Source organism: Arvicanthis niloticus, chromosome 18 (assembly GCF_011762505.2).
Source record: "Arvicanthis niloticus isolate mArvNil1 chromosome 18, mArvNil1.pat.X, whole genome shotgun sequence".
Classification (NCBI taxonomy): Eukaryota; Metazoa; Chordata; class Mammalia; order Rodentia; family Muridae; genus Arvicanthis; species Arvicanthis niloticus.
This window is the reverse complement of record NC_047675.1, coordinates 22,773,872-22,799,331: the sequence shown is the minus strand read 5'-3', so window position 1 is coordinate 22,799,331 and position 25,460 is coordinate 22,773,872. Positions and strand designations below refer to the sequence as shown.

General features: G+C 46.0%; 1 protein-coding gene across 1 annotated transcript; it reads right to left on the bottom strand.

Moving 5' to 3' along the window:
* Window positions 1-132: 132 nt before the first annotated feature.
* Cfap263 (cilia and flagella associated protein 263) lies at window positions 133-23,520 on the bottom strand. Its single transcript, XM_034522799.2, has 9 exons — window positions 23,325-23,520; window positions 20,759-20,885; window positions 18,930-19,091; window positions 16,315-16,470; window positions 14,613-14,693; window positions 10,848-11,003; window positions 5,645-5,752; window positions 1,650-1,805; window positions 133-286 (listed from the first exon to the last, which is right to left on the bottom strand). Exons 1-9 carry the CDS (start codon window positions 23,423-23,425, stop codon window positions 200-202), a joined length of 1,134 nt encoding a protein of 377 aa, XP_034378690.1. The 5' UTR covers window positions 23,426-23,520; the 3' UTR covers window positions 133-199.
* Between the last annotated feature and the right edge of the window lie 1,940 nt (window positions 23,521-25,460).

Genomic DNA, 25,460 nt, shown 5'->3' with positions numbered 1-25,460 from the left:
GGTCCCAGGGGCCAGGCTGCGAAGATATTCCCATGGGGAGACGTGGTCCTGCAGGTGACCATCTAGATGTGGCCTGGTAGTTGGGGGAGGGGGGATGCTAGCTGGGCATAGGCAACAAGTGAAAGAACCCCATTAATGGAAAATAATATAGAACTTTAATGGGTCACATCTTGGTCTACAAGCTGCCGGCTGCTCCTAGCTATTTCCCAGGGGGCCGGATCATCTGCAGCTGCTCATCTGAAGCCTTCATTTTATTCCAGGCCTTACGGTACCCTTTTAAGGACATCTACAAGACAAAAAAGGGAGAAAGGGGGAGAAGGGTTACTTGGGAAAGCTAGCATGTGCCTGAGCTGAAAGCCACCACCATCTTTAAGCCCCTGTTGGGGGCTGGGCTCTTGTGGTGCACTCTGCTGGTAGACGTCACCTTAGGGCAACGGATGCCCCAAAGATCTTTCTAGAGCTGACCTGTAGCTCAGTTAGTATAGTGTGTGCCTAGCACTCTCAGCGCTCAGGATCTGGCCCACAGCACCCTATCAACATCGGAATGGTGATCAACATAGCAGGTGGGGAGATGGGGATCCGAAGGCCAGGGCTATCCTCAGCTACCTACTAAGCTGAATTTATGCTGAAGGATCAACTGGGATGCGTGGGACCCTGTCTCAGAAAAGGAAAAGAAAAGCAAAGACGAAACAGCAACAACCAACACCTGAAAGTCTGTTTTAAAGAGTATGTTTTTGTCCAGGGAAATAAGACAGTGTATGCCCCCATTGGGTTCTCTGCTCAGTTCCCAGGTATGTACCCCCAAGTCTCTAATGTCTTCTCTGTCACCAAGCTACCATATGAGGGAAATGGAACTAGGGTCAAGATGCCAGTGTCCCCAGCAGCCCGTGTGATGTTTAGGCTACACTAATGACACCCTAATGGGCAGCCCATATGGGGTCAAAGTGCATACTGCCCATCTAAAAGGCTGCGGGCTTAGTTATAAACAAGGGGCCTACAGTAACAATGTAAATGCATGGTGTTGGGTTCTGAGAGCCATTAAAAACAACTTTTCTTTTTTCTTTTCTTTTCTTCTCCCTCCTTCCTTTCCAACCTCAGGCCTCTTCTTTCTTTCTTGAGACTGGATCTCACTATGTATGTAGTCTTTCACACCCTAGAACTTTATAAAGAGACAAGGCTGGCCTCAAGCACAGAGCTACCTGCCTCTGTCTCTCAGTGCTAGGGACTAAAGGTGCGACCCCACCCCCACCCCATGCAGCTTCTCCTTTTCTTAAAAACTATCTTCTCCATGAAAGAAGCAGTAATTAATAAATCTCATGATATGGACAGATTTAGAAGACTCTAAAATTTATTACGAAAACAAGCAACTAAACACACTTGTGTCATACGAGTCTCTTTCTGACCCTAAAGTACATTGTCCCTAATCATTAAAAGTGGAACTTAGAAAGGAAATCCACTGTTCGTTTTGGCTGAGCAGCTGAAACAGCTGCAGAGATTTATCACAGATGCAACATGTCCAACATCCCTCCCTGTAAGTTCAGCCCTGAAGTACAAGACTCTGAAGAAAAGTGTTGACGGCTTGAGATACTTGGTGATCCCATAACCAGGACTAAGTCGGACTCGATCCCACCTGGGGACAGCAGGCTCACCTCTGCAATCTCCACCTTCCGCTCCCACATCTTGATGGTCTTCTCCAGTTCCCCATTCAGAATCTTCTCCTTGACGTACATCATTACCTGTGGAGCCCGGAACTCAGCCAGCTGCTTCCGTAACTTATTGTTCAAGATATAGGCTTTGGCCCTGTCCTGTTGGGAAGGACCCATTAGCCCATGAAGTTCTGGGAGCTCCTGCTCCATCCCCATGTCTCAGTACAGTTCCAAAATGGAAGGTGACAGCCGCAAAGGGCAGGGCCCTCTGAAGACTCTGGGTTTTTCTAGCAGATGGTGATGTTCATCTGGCTCAGAAACCCCAGAGTGGCCAGGATCCTCGACCCTTTCTTTTCCTTTCCTATTTTCTTTCTTTACTGTGCTTTCTCTTGTTCTGATTTCTCAGGCTGTTTTGTGTGTGAGATTGTGCATTTATATATGTTTTGGTTCTATCGTCTTTACTTTCCTGTCTTCTTGTATTGTAAAATCTATGTAACAAAATGTGCTATCTTAAGCAATTTTAAGCTCATAGTTCAATGGCATTGAATGCATATTGTAGGGAATCAATGGCAGATTTAAGTTATTAGAAGAATCCAGCTCTGAACTTGAAGATACATGGGTAGAGTTTATGCAATATGAAGAGAGGAAGTGAAAACACAGAGAACTAGCAGTTTCGGAGAGATGTAGGCAGCCTGAGTGTGGTACACGTAGTGGTAGTAACAGAAGAAGAAAGAGGAGGAGGGACAGAAAACCTACTCAAGGCTTCCATGAACAAGAACCTCCCAATTTTTGTTTTAAAAACATTAAGCCCAACACCCAGATAATTTAAACAAGCTCCAAAGAGGATAAATGCAAAGAAAGCCAACCCAAATACACCACTGAGGGATAAGGCAAAAGGAAGAGCTTGAGATGGCAAGAAAAACAGGACGATCAGTCTTGTGTGCAAGCTTGGTGAGAGCAACAGCTGACTGCTCGTTGGAAACAACAGAGGCCACAAGATGATGGGATATAGCATATGCTAAAGAAGGAGAAAAACTATCAAGACTCTCTCTCTCTCTCTCTCTCTCTCTCTCTCTCTCTCTCTCTTTCCCCCTCGTGTGTGTGTGTGTGTGTGTGTGTGTGTTCTGTGTATGACTGTGTGGGTGTGTCCACATAGTCATGCAGGCAGATTATGAAAGCAGAGATCAATATGGGATGTCTTCCTTGATTACTTCCCATTATACTTTTTGATGCAGGATCTCTCTATGAACCTGGAGCTTCACTGGTTTGGTTAGCCTGGCCAGACCATGATCTCCAGGGATGATCTTGTTACACACACACACACACACACACACACACACACACACACCTCTGCCACTACCATCACTGAGGCTACAGATGTCTGTGCCAGGCTATAAGGGTGCTAGTGATCCAAACGCAAGTCCTCGTGTTTGCACAGTAGGTAAAGCACTGGGTGCTTGTTTCTAATGCTATTGTCAATTAAAATGGACCAGGACTCCTTGAGAGAGTGCTGATCTTTCAATAGAATGAGACTCACCCGGATGAGCACACAGCGTCTTCTAGTGCCAGGGAAGGCCAAGAGAAAAGAAGCCTAGAGCACCTTCAACCTCACAACACAGAGTAAAAGAAAAACAGGAATTGGACTTCACCAAAGTTTTAAAGTCCTGAGATATAAACAATCCTATTAAGAAGATAAAAGACAGGGCTGGAGGGATGGCTCAGTGGTTAAGAGCACTGGCTGCTCTTCTGGAGGTCCTGAGTTCAATTCCCAGCAACCACATGGTGGCTCACGACCATCTGTAATGGGATCTAATTTGTTTCTGGTGTGTCTGAAGACACCAACAGTGTACTCATATAAATAAAACAAATAAATCCTTTTTTTAAAAAAAGATAAAAGAAGGCTAGAGAGATATCTCAGTGGTCAAGAGCACCAGCTTAGCTGTTCTTTCACAGGGTTCAATTCCTAGCACCTACATGGTGGTTCACAACCTTTTGTGCCTCCAATTCCAGGGGACCTCATTCCCTCTTCTGGTTTCTTTTGGGCACCAGGCAGGCACATGGTGCACGGACATATGTGCAGGCAAAACACTCGTGCACATAAAATAAAAAGAAAATGAAAAAATACCACAGAATAAATAAAACCAAAATATATGATAAGAGATTAAATTCAGGATATGCAAAGAATTCATACAACTCAATTTTTAAAGAAAACTCAAAAAATGGGGCAGAGGTCATGACTGCATGTTTCTCTTAAACAACAGGCAAGCAGCGCAGGCAGGAAAAGGTGCGTTGTGTTATCAGCCATCAGGGAATGCCAAGTAAACACCACCACAAGACACACATCTTCACACCTACCCGGATGGCCATTAAAATAAATAGTGATGTGTGGGTAAGAGTGCATTGAAGGGGTCAGTAAGATGGTTCAGCGGTCCAAAGGGTTTTCCATGCAACTCTGACAACCCAAGTTGGATCCTGGGAACCCGCTTAGGAAACCCAGATGAAAAGTACAAAAGATACGTGTCGGTGGAGCACTCATCCACAGAGAGAGCATCTGTATCACCTCCACTCCCAAGGCTTGGGGACCATCAAGGAGGAGATGGGCAGAAAGATCTAAGAGCCAGAGGCTATGAAACCCAGGCAAAACAATGAGTGCAGGGCATGCTGGGGCTCCCACATTCATGAACTCACAGGACCTATGGTTGCCGGCACATGACCTACAGAAAATTAGGCCAGTCATTAGTCTGGAGGCAGGGGCTCGTGCGCCTCCACCTGTAACTGAGGAGCTGTTAATAGCTGATGGCTTCTGGGGTGCGGAGAAATGGGGCAGGTCTGGCTCCTGTTAGGGTCACCATACTCCAGTGGGTGGCCCCACACCTGAGAGTACATCAGCCAGTGCAAATTGGACTCAGCAATATTAAAAACAGAGAAAGGACTCAAAGTTTGGAGGGGGGGGAGTAGGCAGCAGATGTGAAAGGAGTTAGGGAGAGTATGAGATTCTCAAAGAATTAATACAATATTTTCAAGCAGGGCTAGAAAGACGGCTCAGTGATTAACAGAGCATGCCGCTCTGCAGAGGACTAGATACGAAGCCCAGAACCCACAGAAATGATGCATGAGGTGGACAAGCACCACAATCTGATGTAATCCTGAGGTGGTGTGGTCCCTGTGAGGAGGTTTGGGCCACACGTACTCCTGGAATCCACTCAAAACCGTGACACTAATAACTGTACTCGTGACTTAGCAATGGACAAAGCAGTGTTATAGGTGGACTTGTCCAGTCACCAGCACAGCTGTGAAAACATCCTATCCTGAACTGACTGTCTTCTGCCCAGGAGGCCAACGGACTTTCTCCTCTACCTCCCCGAAGGGTCCCCTTTGCATAACATCCTAGTATACTGCGGTCACAGACACTCAGCTGCACGTGCTCCAAGCATGCAACGTTGATGTTCTCTTCTGGCTCCGCCCACTCTTCCACACTCTGATTGCTGTTGGCCTTGGAGTGAGTTCTGGCTGGCCAGAGGTCACAGTCCTTCAATCTCTGCTACAGTCCACTCACACTGAGCATCCAAAGGACAGTTATGCTTCACAGAGCATCCTCCCCACCTCCATCCGTCTCTCTCTCCACCCTCTCATCTCTACCCTTTATGTAAAACATATGTGCATTTTCTCTCATATGAGTTCCATAGCCATATACCTCTTACATATTTTTTTAAAGGTTATACACACAGAACTTCAGAACTCGGAACGTTCCATTCTGGCATTTCCGGTGGACTCTGTTTTCTCTGTGAGCAACCTCTAGAACATCACCCAGCAGCAAATGTAGTATCACTGCACTGTAAATCTAGCGTCTGCTCTTGTGTGTCAACGCTATTTTAATTTTTGTGGGCAGGGCTCTTTCTCTAGATTAATTACTGAGGATCTGGAGTCTTGGTGGACAGTGACCCTTGCGGACAGAAGAAGGAGGCACACATCAGAAATGGCACGCTGTGTCCTCTTACCTCCTCTGCTTGTATGGTTTCTTTCTCAATCTTCCCAAGTAGCTCGTTTCTCAGCAAGATCTCCTTGTCCAGATTGATGTAGACCTCCATTGCCCGATGAAGCTTGTTCTGAAACACACCGACATGGCACGTGCTAGGGAGGAGCTTTCAGAACAGTGGGGAGGGAAGACAGGAGCAAAAGCAAGGCCATCCATTCCCACAGATTCATTCATACCAGCTCGGGACTGCCAAAGGTATCTGAGAACCGGCTGGAGGGAAGGAGAGGACCTTGGCATCTTGGCCTGTGCTAGAGATGCAGAGTGGTCCAGCAATAGGACTCAAACCTTGTCCCACTGCTTTTTAAGGGAGATCTTAGGTAGCCAAGCTTCTCTTGCACTGATATGCTCACCTTGCTAGGTTGTGAGGAGACATCCTGGTAGGGAACAGAACATTGTGCCTGGCAGGTACAGTCCCTCAGCAGGTGTGATGATTACCTCAGGAAGGTGCAGAGAGGGAGGTGGGGGAAGCTCCCCCCACAGAAGGATCCGACCCCCCTTCCCACTAAAAAGTAAGGGAGCCTGGATTTGAATGAATGCAGTGTGATTCCTCAGCCTGAGCTCCACTACACAACCCAGCCTAAAGGAGTTGGGCTTGCTGGTGTCAGAGAATCCTACATTCTTTGCCCTTCAGTGTCCCCAGACCCCTGCTGCCTAGATTGGCCTCCTCTACAACCATCTCCCTGGCATCTCTGCTGCATGGAAATCTCCAGAAATGCTAGAATGTACTCTGCCTGGCTGAGGACTGGACACACACACACACACCAGGCACTGGCTAGTGAAACATTCTAAGCCTTGCCTCCAGGAAGCTCACTCACAGCTAATGCCAAGGGAGCTGGGGAGGCAGAACATAACGGTGAGAAGAAAGGGTACACAATAGGCTGAAGCTGGTGTGTGTCCTGGAGGGGTGTCCTGCGACGGGACGGAGGACAGAGAATTCAAAGATAAAAGCACACTTCACTCTGTAAAGGAAGAGAGGGCAAAGAAAGTCGGGGGATGGGGGGAAGAGGGTCCCGAAGGAACTGGAAGAGGAGATCACAAAGCGCAAAGGAAGAAGGGTGCAGGGGCATTGCCCCCAGAAGCTCAAAACCTAAAGAATGCAGAGGAGCCTGACCAGGAGCCATCTGCCTGGAGTCCTTAGGCTCGCAGGAACCTTTCAGACCTAGTCCTTCCAGGCCTCCTCGTTAGCAATTCCTCTAGGCTCCGCCCAACAGTTACCTAGCAACAGCTTGTGTTTCCGCTAGCCAGGTTCGAGCTAGGAGCCTAGGAATCTTGTAAGAAGACCGCTCTTCCTTCCTTCCTTCCTTCCTTCCTTCCTTCCTTCCTTCCTTCCTTCCTTCCTTCCTTCCTTTTCCTTCCCGACCTCCCGCCCTTCCTCTCTCCCTCCCCCACCCTCTCTCTCCTTCTACCCTCTCCCTCTCTTTTTCCACGTGTCCCGGGCCGGCCTCTTCCCGTCTTTCTCTCTTCCTCTCTCTGTCCTTCTCTACCCCCCCGCCCTTCTCTCTCCCCCTTCCCCCAAATAAACTACCCTTTTCACTAGGCCTATCCTTTGGCTGATTCTTCAGGGGGACACCTTGCCTGTGGACACCTTGGCAGGACACACCAAGGTACTCTCTCCTGCCGGGTTGTACCGCGTTTGTATAAAACACAACATTCCCTTATTTAAGCCTCATTTCCTGTTCCCTGCTCTGTATGAGGAGGAGAAACCAGACAAAGAGGGTCAGCGTCGGGTGTAGGGGTGAGGACAGTGTTTTGGCGGGGCTGACTATTCATGTAGAAGGGCAGAAGAGCCGGCGAAGAAGACATTTGCCCAGTTTTGAGAGGCAGGGCAGAATGGACTGTGCTCTGTTGGGCCAAGAGATGCAAAGGCACTCAAGGTCAGCGACTTGAGGTCACTACAGAAAAGACCCGACTCTCCAGTGTAACAAAAGCAACTCAGATCCTGTGCTTAAAGCGATGGCCACTCCTTGTCTCCGTTTACTCAGGGCAGAAGTCTGGACACAGTGCAGGGGATTCTCTATGCATGAGAGCACCAGCCTGAAATCTGGGAATTGGTCAGGACCAGGGCTTGTGTCTGGGTCTTGAGAGCCTATTTAACTAAGCACAGTGGTTGTTGGCAGAACACGTTTCCTTGAAGTCATAGCACTGAAGGGTTTCTTCCTGATTGTCAGCAGTTCATTCAACTCCTAGAGGTCCCCTAAGAGCTCTTCCCTATAGCCTCTATCTTCAAAGCAGTGATGGAGGGCTTCTGGCCCCCAAATTTCACTTAAACTTCATATCTATGACTTGTTTTAGCAATAAATAAATAAAAAAATCTGTTGATGGGCTCGTGGGATGAATCAGGCCTTCTGGACACCTCCTTATCTTAAGGTCAACTTTGCCATGTAGTTGCATCACAAAAATGACCCCCTGCCCAGAGCCATCACATTCCCTGTCCATCTGGATTTACATTACACAGGGTGTGCACCTGTGATCGGGGCTGGGGACCTCTTTAGAATGCTATCCTCATGGGGCACCAGGTCACTTAAGGCATACAAGGGTGATTTGTGGTGGCTGTAATCACATGCTTATGCCTGCTGGACTCCCTAGGCAGGCCTCAGGCCATGGAGTCAGAGAAAATACCAGAATCATTCACACTCAGGCTCACTTAGGAGAGTCACAGAAGAAAGGAGAGCGTGTCTGCCTGCATGGTCTCCCTGTATGGTCTGAGCTCTGCCCTGAGCATTTGGCTCTGTGCCTGGCATGCATGGGCATTGGATTTTGCCAATAGAGGGGAGTTAATCTGAATGTTTTCAACAAGGTCTCTTACTTGGGTGCTTGACATGTGTACTGCCAAATGGTTCTTCCTTTCACCTTCCCAAGACCACCAAATACAAAAGCCAGACTGCTGGCAGTTAGCAGCTATTTGCTGAGCACCTGCTCTAGGCAGGCCCTGTTTTCTATTGCTGGGCACAGGAAACTCTGTCCAGGAGTGAGATATGGCCCTTGCCTCTGGCAGCTGAAGTTCCTCTACCAGATGAGGCACCACCACTCCCCATAACTGAGCAACCATTCAATCCCAAGTGAAGTCAGACGTCCCAAGTCACTCCTGTTCTGCTTCCATTTCTCACAGGTGCTGACCACTGGGACGTGAGAAAAGCCAACAAGAAGCAAGAGAGCCTCTCCCTCAATTCATTACTTGGGCCCACCCTCAGATTCCTACGAAGCATCTTCCTCAGCTCTATCTTTGTTCACCTTCACGGGAAGTAAGCTTGCGGGCAGCATTCTGACTGGCCAACTATGCTGCTGCCCCCTTTTCTCCCGTAGTCTGTAATCTACACTGTGACTTTAGACAGGCTCTGCAACCTAGTAGCTTCACCATGGAAACCATAGCTCTCCACTGCCCAAATTCCACAAGTCCAGGTAGTCCCGGAGCTGCTGGATTGTCTCCATGGGAAAAGGTCAAGGCCCAGTGAGGGCTAGCCAAGTCCTACCCAGCTCTCTGGAGATCAAGGACCTGAAAGTCACCTGGACAGGTCTCATTCTGAAGCAACTTGTTCAGATGGGATAAGCAAATGTGAGTGATCCGCTCAATAGCTCTCCTGCTGTGCAGGATGAAGGAAGGTCAACGGGTTTGCATACAGGGCAGGCAGTCCCTATTGCCTCTAATTTGGAACTCTACAAAAATCTCAGCAACTTTGCTTTAGATTGTTTTTGTTTGTCTGTTGTTGTTGTTTCTTATTTGTAAAGAAAAATGTTGAGCAAGCATAAGTCTTGTCTCACAGTGTCAGAGTCAAATTCACTTTGTTTTTCTTTTTTTCCTTTGTGTGTGTGTGTGTGTGTGTGTGTGTGTGTGTGGAAGGTTTTGGGATTTTTGTTTGTTTGGAGAAGGCAAAGTCTCACTGTATCTCACCCAGGCTGCCCCTACCCCATCCCGAAGTGCAGGGGTTATAGACACCTGCTACAAATTGACTTTCTTCATTATGTTTCTGTGGGCCAAACGAAGGCCACATGAAAGCTACCCAAGCTACAGCCATCACTGTCACCTAGGCACAAGGTCAAGAGCCAGCAAACTCACTCTGGACAAGCAGATAGTAAACTTTCAGCTTTGTAGGACCAGAGGCAACATTTTACTTATTATGCGGGGGTGGGGGGGTGGGGTGGCTCAGTTTCTACAAGTGTTTTACTGATGAAAGTAAGAACATTATAACCGGGTGTAATACTTTTGAACAGAGCTGGTGAGGTGGTTCAGTGGGTAGACCTGTCTGCCTCCATGCCTGACAGTCTGGGTTTAACCCCTGCAGCCCACTTGATAGAAGAGAGCTGACTCTTAAGCTGTACTCTGATATCCACATGTATGCCATGGCATGCTTACGCACAAGCACACGTATGCATACTAAAAATAGGATATGGTATTATAGATAAATAAATAATAAGATGATATTTATCTGTCACATTGTGTGTGTGAGTGTGTGTGTGTGTGTGTGTGTAGACTTTGTAGAAGACAGGTAGGTTTTTCTGTGTTAGTTTGACAGTGTTCTCCATTGTTCACTTACACACGTGTGCTCCATTCTTAGTTCGCAGGCTGGTGGGGTGTGACAAGCTCACTCATCTTGCTGGCCACTGCGGTACTTCATCACTTACAGGGTGACCAGATGGCTTGGTCTGCTGAGGACAGGCCCTATTCACGTCCATAGTCCCCGCTTAATTATTAATAGCACCTCTTTTCTCTCCCCAAAGCCTTGCACTCGGGTGATAAATAATTCAGTAGTGTTCTGATTTGTAGCTGTGACTGTTTTCCTTTGCAGGGTTTTAAGTGAAGTGCTGAATATATACCTCAATTAAATGAGGCACTAATGTGGTTCACTTTCAAATACTGTGCATAAAAATCACCCAGGGAATTTAAAACAAGCCAGGATCTGTGTCCCTCTCCCCCTAAGTCAGGGAGGGAATACAGCACAGACACGTGTGTTCAAAAGGGGACAGCTCCCAGGTGTGCCTCATGTCCCCGTTAGGATTGTGAAGATATTCTGGGGGTTTTAGGAGAGCAGGAGAGAGTCAAGAGAAGTCAGGAGACAGCAGGAGACACCTACAGGCTGGGTGAACTCCTGTTCACAGGGTCCTCCCTGAGGTGGGGCAGGTGGCTGGAGGGAGCCTGCCAGGGTGCCTGGTCCAGGGGCGGAGCTTACTTTGTAGGTGTTGAGAACCTGCAGGGTGTTCCCAGAGGCCAGCTTCAGCTGGATCAGTTCTTGATTCCTTGCTTCGATTGTCTCCAAAAACTGCGCATTCTCAATTTTCAGCTGCTGAAAGTCAACATCGTGCAGGGCCTCGCCCACCTCCTCCTTCTGTGGTTCAGAAAGAAGAACACAGGCAAGGTCGGTGGAGATGTAAGGTTATGCTCCCCCTTGCAATCTGGCAAGATATGTGAGATCTGACACCATTCTGTGAAGCTGTCCTGGGCACGGGCATGGTATGGTGTGTGTACTAGAGCTGGCTACTTCAGTTAACACAATGCCTCTGGGTCTCAAGAAACACATCCCAGGCATCAAAGAAGAGCCAATAGTATAGTGCAAACGGGGGGGGGGGGGGCGGGGGGGCGACAAGAGCACACAGAAGCTCTAGAGCCAGGCAGAGGGAGAACGCCCACAGGGAAAATGGTTCTTCAACACAGCTATAGAGGTAGTCTAAAAACAGGCCATTGGAATGTGATTTTTAATCTGGGTTTGGTGGAAGAACCCTGTAAATCCCAGTGTAGAGTGAAAAATTATAAAGGCCATTTTATGAAATATATACAGGCTTTTTCTTTACCCTAGACCTGAGCAAAAGAATGCAAGTTCCAGAAAGCGGAACTGGATGTAAGATTTCAGGCCTTCACTGCCCTGGGACACATTCCAGGTGGAGGACATATCCCTGAATCAGAGGACACTTGCTGGATTAACATTCCTCAAGCCTCAGGGAAGAAAAATAGTTAATCTGAAATAGTTGGTAAATGACAGGGTGGGGCACAGTGACATGGTAAAACTACATTCTTGAGAAGAATGAGTGTACAGAGTGATTTTCACATGACTCTAAATCATTTAGGGTGGGCTCCTCTGAAATGTTCCACTATTTTTATGTTATGTATCCTTGACAACCCCTCACCCCCCCCTTCCCACTCCCCTGGTTTGTGGTTTTTCCCTTTAAAAACCCTCCTGAGACTGACTGGCTTTGTCAATTCAGTTAAGTAAACCGAATTGACCTTGGCTAGCCAACTCTCTCCCCAATAAACCTCTGCTGATTGCATCCAGATATGGTTTCTTGTGATTTTTGGGTGGCCATGATTTCCTGAGACTTGAGGAAGGGTCTCCCGAGTTTGGGGGTCTTCACCAGCTCTTGGAAAGCTGAGGCAGGAAGACTTTGGGATTGAATGGGCTATGTGGCAAGACTTTGTTTCGAAAGTGAACAAATAAATTCAACTTTAAACCTGGAAACCCACAAAGGGCTGCCCATAATTTCTCCTTCTTTGAGTCTACATTTTTGTAGGTTTGTTAGTAAAAGGGGTTCCCCTCTAAACTGTGCCTGCTTCCAGTCCAGGCTTCATGGCCTCTTGTTTGTGGGTGCAGTAGCCAGCTTTAGGACTGCTGTCATTCCTACCTCTACAAGTTTACTGAGACGCATAAAGCCCTGGGGTTGCTGCTTCCTCCAAATGCTACAATTTCCTTAAATCCGGATTCCATTCACCCAGCAACACTACAAAGTCTGTTTTCTGCAACCAGGGTAACCCCGGTCTCCACTGAGCCTCTGACAGCATGGTTCTAGGCCCTCATATCTCTGTTACCTTTATACAGAGTTGAGCCTACCCTCTTCTCAGGATACTACACCCCATTAGTCTGTAGGCTTAGGGATAGGGCTCACATCCCTGTCACCTCTGAGCAGCAATGACATATAGCTTAAAGGACATCCACATAGTCCTCACTTCAAGCCCCTTGTCACGATGCCTGAGCTTTCATGAAGCCCTGGAGACTGGGAGCTCACCCCTGGGCAGCATTTCTTTATCTAGAGGTCCCCCTCAACACCCTCCCTTCCTTTCCACAGTAGCCCTAGGCACAAATAGCCATTCAACCTCCCCTTGCCTTCACCACACTGTCTGCTACTTTCAACTGTGGCATTTACATTGGTGGGGCCGCCTGGGGAAGGGCAGAGCAGAGCCAGTCCCTCCTTGGTCTGGCTTGTGTTTCTAGGACAGCCTGGACTCCCGCTGAACTGACTGTTATAGACTCTTCCTTTAAGCCCATGCCTGTGCAGGAATTCTGGGAGTCTTGCATTTCTCCTCAGTCATGTTAGGGCTGCTCTGACTTATCCAGGTCTTTTTAGATCTTGAGGTAACCAAGCAATAGTTGCCTGGCATGAAAGTTGTCCTTCTCAGTTCCATGGTTTCATGGCTACCTCTGATGCACATGTCATCAGTGCCCACATTGATATAGTGATTAAAAGAAAACTTTGGGCAAGGAAGTGGTGGACATTAGACCATGTTTCAGGATCCTTGGACCACATCAAGCCTGCCTTTAATTGGGAGCTCTTGAAGTCAGCTGTTGAAACACTTGTCACCACACATTTCAATGATGCCACTCTGCTACATCCCTCAGAAAGCCACACATGTGTCATAAGAATCTCAAATTCAAGCCGATTGTGTTTACAGAAAGCCTCAAATTTGCCTGCCCAGAAGCCATGTTGGTTTCTTCTGGTCGCTGCAACAAACTGCTATAAACCCAGTGACTTAACCACCTATAGGTATATTACTCTCCCAGTGTGGAGGCTGAAAGTCTGATGGGTTTGGCTCCAAAATTATAATGTTATCAGTACTGTATCCCTCTGGAGGCTTTAGGAAGGGCATGGCCTTGTTCTTGCCAGCTTCCGGAGGCTGCCTGTATTCCTTGGCTTGTGGTCCCTTCCTGTATCGCAATTATCATCACTTTGACCTCTGCTTATTAATTTCCTCTCACCCCTTTCCCTTTCTCTCATAAAGAGGGAAGTGATGCTGGGTGCAGCTGGGTAATCCAACATCATCTCCTGTGTGGGTTAGCTTTAATTGTCCAATTGGCACAATCTGGGATCACCTAGGAAGAGTGTCTCAACAAGGGTTTGTCTACATTGGTCTGGCCTGTGGAGAAGTCTTCATTAGACTAACTGATGTGGGAAGACCCAATCCACTGTGGGTAACATCATCCCCTAGGCAAGGTGTCCTGAACTGTATTAAGAGTGCAGAAATGTGGATGTGATGTGACTAGCTGCTTGAAGTCTCTGCCACCTTGACTCCCTCATGACATTGGACCATAACCTGTAACTGTGACCTAAAAATATATCCTTTCTACCCGAGGTTCCTTTTCCTCAAGGTATGTTATCACAGCAGAAATGAAGCTGGAACATTTCCCTATCTCAAGACCCTTAAATTAATAACTGCAAAGTTATTCTACTGTGTAAAATAACCTGTTCAAAGATTCCAGTGTCTAGGACAGGAATAATTGTCAGGAGTAGCTGGGAAGATGGGTAGGGATATTACTTAGTATGGTGGTTTGAATAGAAACAGTCCTCAGAGACTCATGTGTTTGAATTCTTGGCCCATAGAAACTAGCACTAAGAAGGTGTGGCCTTGTTGGAGAAAGTGTGTCACTGTGGAGGCGGGCTTTGAGGTCTCAGATTGCTCAAGCCACATCCAATGGGACCGTCTCCTTCTGCCTTCAAATCTAGAAGTAGAACTCTCAGCTCCTTCTCCAGTACCATGTCTGCCTGCATGCTGCCATGCTTCCCACAGTGATGATAATGGACTAAACTTCTGAAACTGTCAGCCAACCTTAAATGCCTTCTTTAATAAGAGTTGCTGTGGTCATGGTGTCTCTTCACAGAAAAAAAAAAAAAACAACAAAAACTAAGACACTTAGGTTACCTTTTTAAATAGAAAGAAAAGAACCACATACCTGCCTCAATTGTAAAAGCATCTTTTTCCTTTGAACTTTGAGAGAAACATTTTTCAAACACAATTTATCCTTCATACTATCCTAAGGAAAAAATACACACACATTTTAGTCAATTATTTATCTATTCCCCTGTTGCTCCAAATAGTAAATCTGAAACTACAAACCAGAACTGGATCAATGACATTCAGTCATTTCTTTCCAGCCATCTTAATTCTGCCCCAACTGGTATTGGGGTGGCATTTTACTGGAATCCAAGTTGCAGAGGAAACTGGGTGGGCTCTGTGCCAGGGCTACAGCGCTTCTGCTCTTGGCATTGGGTGTGGTGCTAATGCAGGTCCCTTTACTAACAATACAGTGTTAGGATTCTTTGGCCTTTTGATTGGATGGTAAGATGGCTGCACATGTTTTATCATTCATAGTGTGTCATGATTAATAACCCTGCTCAACAGGTTAGCATGATTTACATGCTACAAAATCTCTGCAACTGAAAGCATGTTCTCCTCACTCAGTTCCCCTTCCTTTTTCATGCCAGTCTGGGTCCATGAAGGAAGAAGATGAAAAGAGAGTGGCCTTTACAGGCTCTACAGTAACCGGACTAGTTCACACCTTCCCCAAGGAAACACACAGATCTTGTTTCAAGATAACAAACAAGAAGAAACCAATCTTATGCTACTAATAATCTTCTTGCCTGGTTTTCTGAGTTTGTTTTGTTTTGTTTGTTTCTCTTTTTGTTTTTGCTTAAATAGCATGCATTTAAAACACACATTTTGGGGGTTGAAGAGCTGGCTCGGCACTTAAAGAGAACTGGTTGCTTCTCTAGAGGACCCAAGTTTGATTCCCAGCACCCTCATGGAATCTTTCAACCATTCATAAGCCCAGTTTCAGGAGATCTGTCATTCTCTTTTTGCCTACACAAGCACCACGTATATTTATATATGGTGTGTAAACATACACATAGGCAAACTCCCCAAAAAACAAGAACAACAAAAAAAGTCATACATACAAACTTTTTTTAAAAGTTTAAACACACATCTGGAGATTAAAAAAAAATACTTTACATATGTGGGAAGCATGATGGTGGAGTGTGGGAGACAATGCAGGCATGACCTGGCAGCCAGCCTACTTGGCACACTGCACTTATAAATAAGAAGCATGGCACACCATGCCTCAGAAGCCAGAACGCTGAAGTCGCTGAAGTAGCCTGGAGCTGGCCTGTGGACAGGTCTGCACTCTCCAAGTCTCCTTCAGTGTGCTTCTTTTGCACAGAGACCCTGGTGGTATGAGAGAGGTATCCAATCCAAGGTAATGTGCTAACCAATCACAGTAGACAGGCTTCCACTTCGTAAGTGTGGTAAAGCAGAGGTTGTTCCCTGAAAGCATCTCCAGAATGGATTATCTCTGGGCCCTTTACTGAGCCACAGGCACTGCTGTCTTGTTGGGAGATGCCCCGTAACAACAGCAGCGGAGCAACAGGAACAACAGGAGGGAAACTGAGGCACATGGGCCATTTCTGCATCATTGTCCTAAGAATTCATTCTTTTTTTTTCTTCCTTCGAGACAGGGTCTCTTTACATAGCCCTGGCCTGTAAATAAGTATCAATAAATTATCAATAAGTAGATCAGGCTGGCCTGGAACTCACAGAGATCCACCTGCCTCTGACCGTCTCCTGAGTACTTAATTGATTAAGAGCCAGCAACTCACCCTCCGGCGGTTCATGTCCTCGATGTACTTCATCACTTTCTGAGTGGCCAAAATGCTCCCTTTCTTCTTGGATATGGTTTTCAGGATGTCTTTTTCAAAGTCATGCACCGCCCTCTGAACTTCATTCCACCGAATGTCAGCTTCCTCGATGATAGCCTGGGTCAGCACAAGAGAGACTTTCCAGAATGCCGCAATGGCACACCCTCTAAGGATACCTGTGTCCCCGATGACTTCTGTCTCAATGTAGGTGCTTCTTCTTAGGCTTAGAAAGATATCTCTGGGTACAAACTTGATCAATGACAACTAGTATTTTAAAAAACAAAAACATGCACAGTGGGCACAGGTCTTTAATCCCAGAACTCTGGAAACAGACAGATCTCTGAGTTCGAGGCCAGCCTGATCTACAGAGTGAGTTCCAGGACAGATAGGGTTACACAGAGAAACCCTGTCTCAAAAAAACAAACAAACAAAAATATGCCTTGGAAGTTAGCGCATCCACAGAAGCTGACAACCAACAAAAACAAGATGTTATATCTGTCACTATTTCCATGTTGGGATTACTCTTTATCCATTAAAAGTCAGCTATATAAAATACAGGGAAAATCTAGGTGTGGTCGTGCATGCCCGTAATCCAAGCACCTGGAGTTGGGGGTTGAGGCAGGTGGACTGCTGTGAGTTTGAGGCTAGCCTGAGCTACAAATACAAAGTGAGATCTGTTTCAAAATAACACAATACTACCAAAACCCCAGCTAATAAAACACAAAGCAGGAGTCCCACTTAAGTCTAGAGAGATGGTGAGTTAGTGAGGATGATCAAGCACTCTTGTGTGCTGTGTAGCTTGGAGAACAGATACTGCAAATGAACCTATGCACACAGAAGTCCTTTTTTATGTGCACTTTCAGTGTCTGTAGAGCAGCCGTTTGTAAGTAAGTAAGCAGAAAATGTAAGAAAGCACTAATTCAGGTTTTAATTTGCACGTCATTCTAAACATCATGATAAAATTTCCCTTCCATCCCACCACTGGGGACACAAGTCATCTTTTATCCAGTGTATCCTGTTATATACACTACCCTCCCATTAGTGAATTAGCAGTCACTTGGGTTATCCATTGACCGTGGGGAGGGGGCAGATTTCAGTGTGGGAGTTCAAGCAACCCTTATTTTATTTAATGAAGTTCCCCCAAATGCAAAAGAAATGCTGGAATTTTGTTAATGTTCATTGGAAAACCTGTTCTAATCTACATTGGTTATTTTAAATCATGTGCTATGCCCAGTGTATAAGTTAAACTTTATCACATGTATGTAGAGGAAAATATAGGATAGGGTTTGTCGATATCCAAGGTTTTGGGATTCCACAGGATAACTTGGAGCAATATAAGGGAGGGCCATATATTGACACAGACGTTAATCAACAGGTATACATCATGAGAGGAAAGCCTTCTATGTACAGAGAGCTATCTGAACTCTAGAGGGAGACAGATCCAAGCATGAATAGTAATGATTTCTGCTAAGATGGCAGCACTGTTGTTTTCAAATGCTCCTTTAGCTTATCCATATTTTAAAAATGTTCCGTAATGGGGCTGGAGAGAAGGCATGGTACACAAGAGGACTTGCAGCTCCTGCGGGGAAACCCCTTATGTTCCCAGCATCCATGCATTGTCTCTCAACTATCTGTAACTCCAGTCCTAGGGATCCTGACATTCATCTGGCCTCCATGGGCACCAGACATGCATACAATACACAGACATACATGCAGGCAAACACACTGATACTTTTAAAACAAGAATAAATAAATCTTTAAAAAAATAAATAAAATATTCTATGACAAATATGGATTGCATTGAACACTGAAACACGCACATGCGCGCGCGTGCGCGCGCGCGCACACACACACACACACACACTCCTTTACAGAATAAAGTTAGAAGGTATCCGGATCACACAGTAAATGTTTTGGCCAGTCTTTTCTGATTTATCAACAAGAAATAGCATCTTCACTGGATCTCCTCAGACTCTAGTCTTCCCATGTGGGAGCACCAGTCCCCTTACACGATGCCTTTAGCTCGTAGTTTTTTTGCTAAATTATCCTCAGTAGGATCCAGCTTTCTAAGACATGAATGGTTTAAAAAAAAAAAAACCCTCTGCCTAGCTCTCAGGTCCCATTACTCTACTTGACCTGATTCCCAAACCAGACTCCTCAATATAAGAGTTTGCCAAGCTTGTTCCTATGTCCTTCTGTGACTTCCACCTCACCTGTTGGGTATCATATCTTATCACATCATATCTTAGAAACAGATGATAAAATACTTAAAGTAGACAATATGCCTAGAGTCCACTTCCTAACATCCCAGTGAGGATAGGAGAACCAGAGTGGTCTTACGGCAATGAGGTCATACCTGGGTGTTGAGCACGTAGGGGTTGGTGATGATATGTCAAACATTTTTGATATTTTATATCAAACAAATTTAAAGACTGTTGTACACACATGTAGCTATTGGTAGGTTCTGTAAAAGTAAGTCCTCCATTTGCCTTATCTTCCTTGGGTTTCTTCCCAAGGACAGGCAGTGAGGTGGACACCCACCAGCAGAGTGATGGGACCCGGAGGGAAGAAGATACCTCATGATGCTGCAGGTCCCGTTCTGCATTAGCCCGCATGTGCCGTATTTCATCTCTCGTGTCTTCCAGCTCCTTCTGTACAAGATCGAGCTTTTGCTCTACAGAGAGACTTGCCATACGATCCAGACCTCCACGGGCCTTGGATTTACGCCTAGTTCGTAGCTGTAACCCAAGCAAAAGCAAGTCAGGGTAAAGGAGGATTTGGTGATAAAGCAACCTTGGGTAGTCGTCAAAATGAGCTCTTAGACCTACAAGAAATTGCCCTGGGTGGAACCTGGGAGAGGAAAGGATGTTGGACATTAGGCCAGAAATACATTTCCCAAGTCATCCTAAGACCCTGCACCTAATGCCACAAGGCTTATGTTTAGCAGTGAGTTCAAATATATCTGATGCATTATAAGGGCAGAAATGCTTCAGGACAGGGTTGTAAGGCACTATCTTCTAGACCGAACTGTTGCCATCAAGAGAACAGCTCTATCTATCTTTGAGAGTCCAGCACAATCAGGCCTGTAAACTCCTGGCATCCCCTCATCAGGAGCAGAGAGGGTCTTGGCCACTCCTCCCAGCCACCTGTAGGCAATTCTGCTCTAGTTGCATCAGGTCTCCAGAAGGGGCAATAGACTGGGGAGAGCTGGGCAAGGGTACTTTGGTTTGTGTTGGGACCTTAGAAGGACAGGATAGTTGTGATTTATATCTCCCCTGGGAAGGAATTGTAGAAATACCCCAGCTATAAGTCATGGAAAGCCCAGAGTTCCATGCTTTCAGATGAACACAGGAGAGCAATGTGTCCCAGCCACAAAGTTTAGCAAAACAGGCAAAACTCGTGAATTTTCTAAGCACTTAAATGGCAGTGATCATAGATGGTGGCTCCGGTAAAGTGTGAACCTCAGAGTACATTTGTTTGCTCCTCAAAGAATAGACCTACATCGTTGGCCCTTTGAGATAAAGTCTGACAGACAGGGACTTCACTCATTTATGTAGCTGGACAGGTCTTGTTTGCAGCTGCTGTTCTGAGATAGTCTGTCTCTCTGTGTATATCCCTGGCTGGCCTGGAACTCACTATGTAGGCCAGACTGGCTACATAAAACTCACAGAGCTTTTCTTGCCTCTACTCTCTGAGTTCTGGGATTAAAGGCATGTGCAGCCATGCCTGGATTCGACAGGCCTTGTAAACTGATTCCCCAGTTGAGGGAATTCAGGGATTTTTTTCAGTGAAAGGGTTTGAACCCAGAGGCCAGTCTCTAACAAATAAGGATTTTTTAAAAAAGATTTATTTATTTATTTTATGTGAGTACACTATAGCTGTCTTTAGACACACCAGAAGAGGGTATCAGATCACATTGCAGATGGCTGTGAGACACCATGTGTTTGCTGGGAATTGAACTCAGGACCTTTGGAAGGGCAATCAGTGCTCTTAACCACTGAGCCATCTCTCCAGCCCACAAAGTAAGGATTCTACTCCTGAGCTATATACTTCCGGCCCTTGGGTTTTTGTTTGAGACAGTCTTATTATATAGCCCAGGATGATATCAAACCCTGTGGCCTTCCTTCCTCAGCCTCCCAAGTGCTGGGATTACAGGTTTGGGCCACCATACTAGCCTTCAAGGAATTCATTTGGATAAATTAAGGTATTCTGGAAGAGTCAGCTACTAACTGAATGGGATTCCCCACTTGAAAGAAATTAGGAGGGAAGAAATAATCAGAAAATAGAAGAGAGGAAGTCTTATGGCCATTTGACCCAAGAAGATGTGCCAAAGGCAGATACACAAACACTATTTGCATTTATGAAAGCAAACAGGATGAAGTCTTGTTCACCTTTCATTGTATACCTGTGAAAATTCTGCTGCTGATATTTTAATATCTGATAACCGTGGCATTCGGTGGTCCCTGGGTTCTAGTCGAGAGTAGTATTTCTCGAACATCTCTGTTTCTGTTTTGAGAGCAGAGTTTCCATAGCTGCAAGATACAGGGCACGTAAGTGAATTCTGTGAATAGCACACCCAAATAATCAGTATTTTGGTACATCATTGGCTACTCATGGCCTTCTGTAAGACATGCAACTTCCTGGTGCCTTCCTTTCTTCACCTATACAACAGGTATGATGACATCACTTTCCTTTAAGGGTAGTGGTGGGGGGTTCTGTGGCCTGAGGTCAGCTTTGGGCCACATAGTTCTGCTAGAGTATCTTAGCAGGCTAATCTAGCCTATTGAGTCTAAGAAGCCACGAGATTCAGAGTGCTACTGTCCTATTAATGACAGTTGCTGCTGTCGTCTTCAGATGTCCTCTAACTCATCTGTAAAAGTTCTTCCGAATGGCCGCACTCTTGAAGCTATATCTATACCCACCAATCATCTCTAGATACTCCCTTGGGCTTGCACGTCTCTATTCTTTTACCACCAGCCTCCAAATTAGAAACTCCATTGGACATTTATCATAAACAGAGGAAGTATTTGAACAGTGGTTTTTTTTTTTTAAACAACCAGAGATAATATATCTAGCTTGTCTTGCATATGCCAAGATTATGACCTTCATGACTACCTCTCATACATAAAACTTGCCTTTTATGTTTGTTTGTTTGTTTGTTTAGAGACAGGGTATGGCGGTTTGAATGAGATGAGCCCCCCCTCCCCCTTAGGCTTACATATTTGAATGATTAGTCTTCAGCTAGTAAAACTGTTTGAGAAGGATTGGGAGGTGTGACACTGTTTGGGAAGGATTAGGGTGTGTGACACTGTTTGGAAAGGATTAGGGTGTGTGGCACTGTTTGGGAAGGATTAGGGTGTGTGACACTGTTTGGGAAGGATTAGGGTGTGTGACACTGTTTGGGAAGGATTAGGGTGTGTGGCACTGTTTGGGAAGGATTAGGGTGTGTGGCACTGTTGGAAGGTGTATCATTGGCTTTGAGGTTTTGAAGGCCTAAGCCATTCATAGTCAGCACTTGCTCTCTGTCTTGTGCTTATGTATCAGATGAATGCTGTCAGCTACTGCTCCAGCGCCACGTCTGCCTGTCTGCTGCCGTGCTCTCCACGATGCTCATCATGAACTCTGACTCTCTGGAGCGGTAAGCCCTTAACTTAAATGCTTTCCTCTTTAAGTTGCTTTGATCATAGTATTTTGTCACAGCAATAGAAAAGTAACTAAGATACAGGGTATCACTGCATAGGCCTGGCTAGCCTAGAGCTCTTGCTATGCATATCAAGGCTGACCTTGAATTCACAGAACTCCACCTCCCTCACAGGTGCTGGAACTAAAGGTGTGAGCCAACATGCCCAACTTTAATGTGGGGGGGGGGGCGGGGTACTGGGATTGAACCCATAGCCCTATGAATATTAGGCAGGGGCTAAAGCTACATCTCCAGATCCAAAACTTTCCCACTGTATCTGCATACACATACTCACATACATATGCAGAAAAGAGGGTGGCACTGAGGCCTACGTGTACTGTTAAACTAATTCCTGAATTTTGAGATTAGTACGGAGGCCAAATGGAAAACAGGAAAACCATGAAGTCTTGTCTTCTCAGCACATATTGTATTCTCAGGGGAACCTTCCACGGGCCCGAGTCTGAATCTCTACTGCAAGACCTTAAGGTAAAAAACTTCAGACCGTGTTTATCTCCTAAGATAGCTGTCTGATATACAAGACTGGCAGTTATAGACACTCACAAGGAAACTTCAGAAAGTGTATGCCTCTTAGGATGGCTGTTTCACATATAAGGCTGTGGCATAGGACAGACACTCAAAATGGTAATTAGTAATAACCCCCCCATTCTGGTATAAACTATTTACAGATATATGGAACCAACAGCTCTTCCGGTCGCTGGAAACACGATACTGTGCAATATCAATACATTGTACACTGAACCTCAACTATATTACAGAATCTTCATATCCAGGTAACTTGCTGTGGAAGATGGAAAACAGACTGTGGAAAATACAAACCACTGGGCCAATCATTCTTCTCAGTCCATCTCCACGCTTAAATCCTTATTCAGCCCACAAAGCCTCAATCAAATCATTTCAATAGCTTAGTTTTCACCCAGCCACCATGTTAATGTTAACTTAACTTAATGTTATCTTAACACTAACTTTGGAAAAGGGCTTAGGAGGCCACTTGATGCAGACCGGGAAGGTGGCTTGCCAGCACCAGGAAGGCACCAAGCCAAAGAAAGCTCTATCGTCACTAAATTCTGTCTGATCTTTGCAAGGCCACCGGCTCCCTTGTCCCTCCACCCTGTCCAGGCTCCATCAGTGGCTTCTCAGTTCAGGAGCAAGCAAGCAGCAAGGCTAACCAGGCAAACACAAATTCTTTCTCCATCGTAATGTGGGGCTCCGCATAGACGTGAGTGGTCTGTAAGCTACAACCGAGACCCGCAGCGGTCCATGGTGCCGGTACCTGAGCTCCTCTACCAGCCCGCACAGTTGGATGACTGGCAGCTCGCCTTCCTCCTCCGTGTGGGAGTCAGTGACCGTGCTGTCCGACTCTTCCTCAGACATCTTTCAGCCTGTGGTACTCTGAGAGCATTCAATAAGATGTCCGGCTTCACTTAGGCCGCGACCCTGCAGAGCGTTGCCTAGACAACTGAACGCCGCTTATGGGGCGGAGCTTCGGGTAGTCCTGCCCCTCCCTTGCGCCTCGCGGTGGAGACTGGGCAAAGGTGCCTGGCTACTCAGATACCTAAACACACTGTGTCTCACTGCTCTTCGATTGGTAGTCACAACACCAGCTCCGGGTTGCCCAGTGCCTTCTCTGTCCTTGGCACCATGTGATGCCTATTTCATGCAAATCTTTGCATGGACTCTGTAATACTACTATTCATCCTCCCAGTCAGAAACCACAGGTCCAGAAAGCTAGAAGAGATTCGCAGAAGTCTGCCCGGTGGTGTAGTGAGAATTCTTGTCTGTGATCACTACCTGCAGCCTCACACATGTTAACTGCAGTTTTTATATCATTGCAACGTCTCGCGTTGCTCGAAGAGAAAGAGAAACTGGTTCGTTTTAAAAATAACTATGAGTTCATGACAAGTCCCTAAAGGAGATTGAGTCTTGTGTCTTTAGTATCTTGGGATAATGTGTGGCAAGGACCTTTTTAGACCCTTTAATGGCTTGCAGTTAATGAGATGTCAGAGACCCAAACAAGTTGCAGTCTGGGCTGATGACAGCAACAGCACTTTTTGGTACACTTAAAGGTGGTTAAGATGGTAGATATTTTTTAATTGTAAATTTTATGATTTGCTGTCGAAAACCACATTCTTAAAAATTTAAATGCATGTAAAGCAGTGTGAGTTTCAAGGTGCATTAAGTTTGGAAAAACATAAACCTTAACTCACCCATCATAAAACTAAATTGGCACAATACAGTTAATACTGAAATTCTTTGTGTTGGCTTGGGAGTGTAGCCTGCTGACACTAAGATAAAAAGGAAGTGGGGTGGGGAGAAAGAACCTTTTACTTCAAGGAATTAGAAAGAGGGGCACTGCCAGGCAGTGGTGGCGCATGCCTTTAATCCCTGATTTCTGAGTTCAAGGCCAGCCTGGTCTACAGAGTGAGTTCCAGGATAAAAAAGAAAGAGGGGCACTAGAGTCAAGAAGGAGGAATTCCAGAGAGAGAGTCTTGTTCCTGGAAAATTGTGGATGTGACCATAATAAGGGTTTTGCCAAGGGCATCAAAAGTTTTCAGAATTCTCCAGCTGGAGTAAACCCAGAGCAGATGTGACAAACCCAGAATTCCACTGTTGGAAGGTAGCACTGAGGTTTGGGGAGGTCTGTTTTCCACGACTGACTGTAGTGTTGTTCAAGTTGGAGGCAGGAGGTGTATGGTACTCTGCCACTGGTATCTAAACAGGGACCATTCTGGCAGTAAGAAATGGACTGGTAGCTACAAGAGGGTCAGCTGTGATGCGATGCTCGGGGTTCTCAGTTTTAATGAAGGGGCTGGTAACTTGCTGAGAGGAGAGGGTTTGTCTCTGCATATCTTCCAGCAGCCCTCAATTGGCTGAAGACCCCTGCCAGTCATCTTCCAGACAGTTATCTCACTGCTTGGAGACCACCGTGAATATCGGTAAAATTACTTTCCTGGGATTCTTTAGTAGATGTATTGAAGTTCAAAGAAGACCAAGCTGCAGTCTGTTTAAAACAATAAGAGGGGCAACTGTGGCTAAAGAGGCCATGGAGAGACATTTTGAATTTTTTTTTTCTGTGTAAGGGGGCATGGGAATGGGGAGAGAAAAGATACTGTGTGTTTGTTCACCCCTAGATTGCATTTGTGATCAACATCAACTTCTAATGCTGTTTAAAGAATACACGGACACATGCACACAACCAAGCTGAGTGTGCTGGTACCCTCATGGCATCCCAGCATTGGTAAGTGATAGGGTCCTTGTACTCACAGAGAAGCACTAAGAGAACCAGGAATGTTAGTCAGGCAGGGGAGTATCCTCAATGGAGGAGACAAAAATCAAACGCCTGCATTCCATTCAGAAAGCTGAGAGTGAATTTAATTAATGACCTGATGACCTTTCTGCTGTCTGTGGA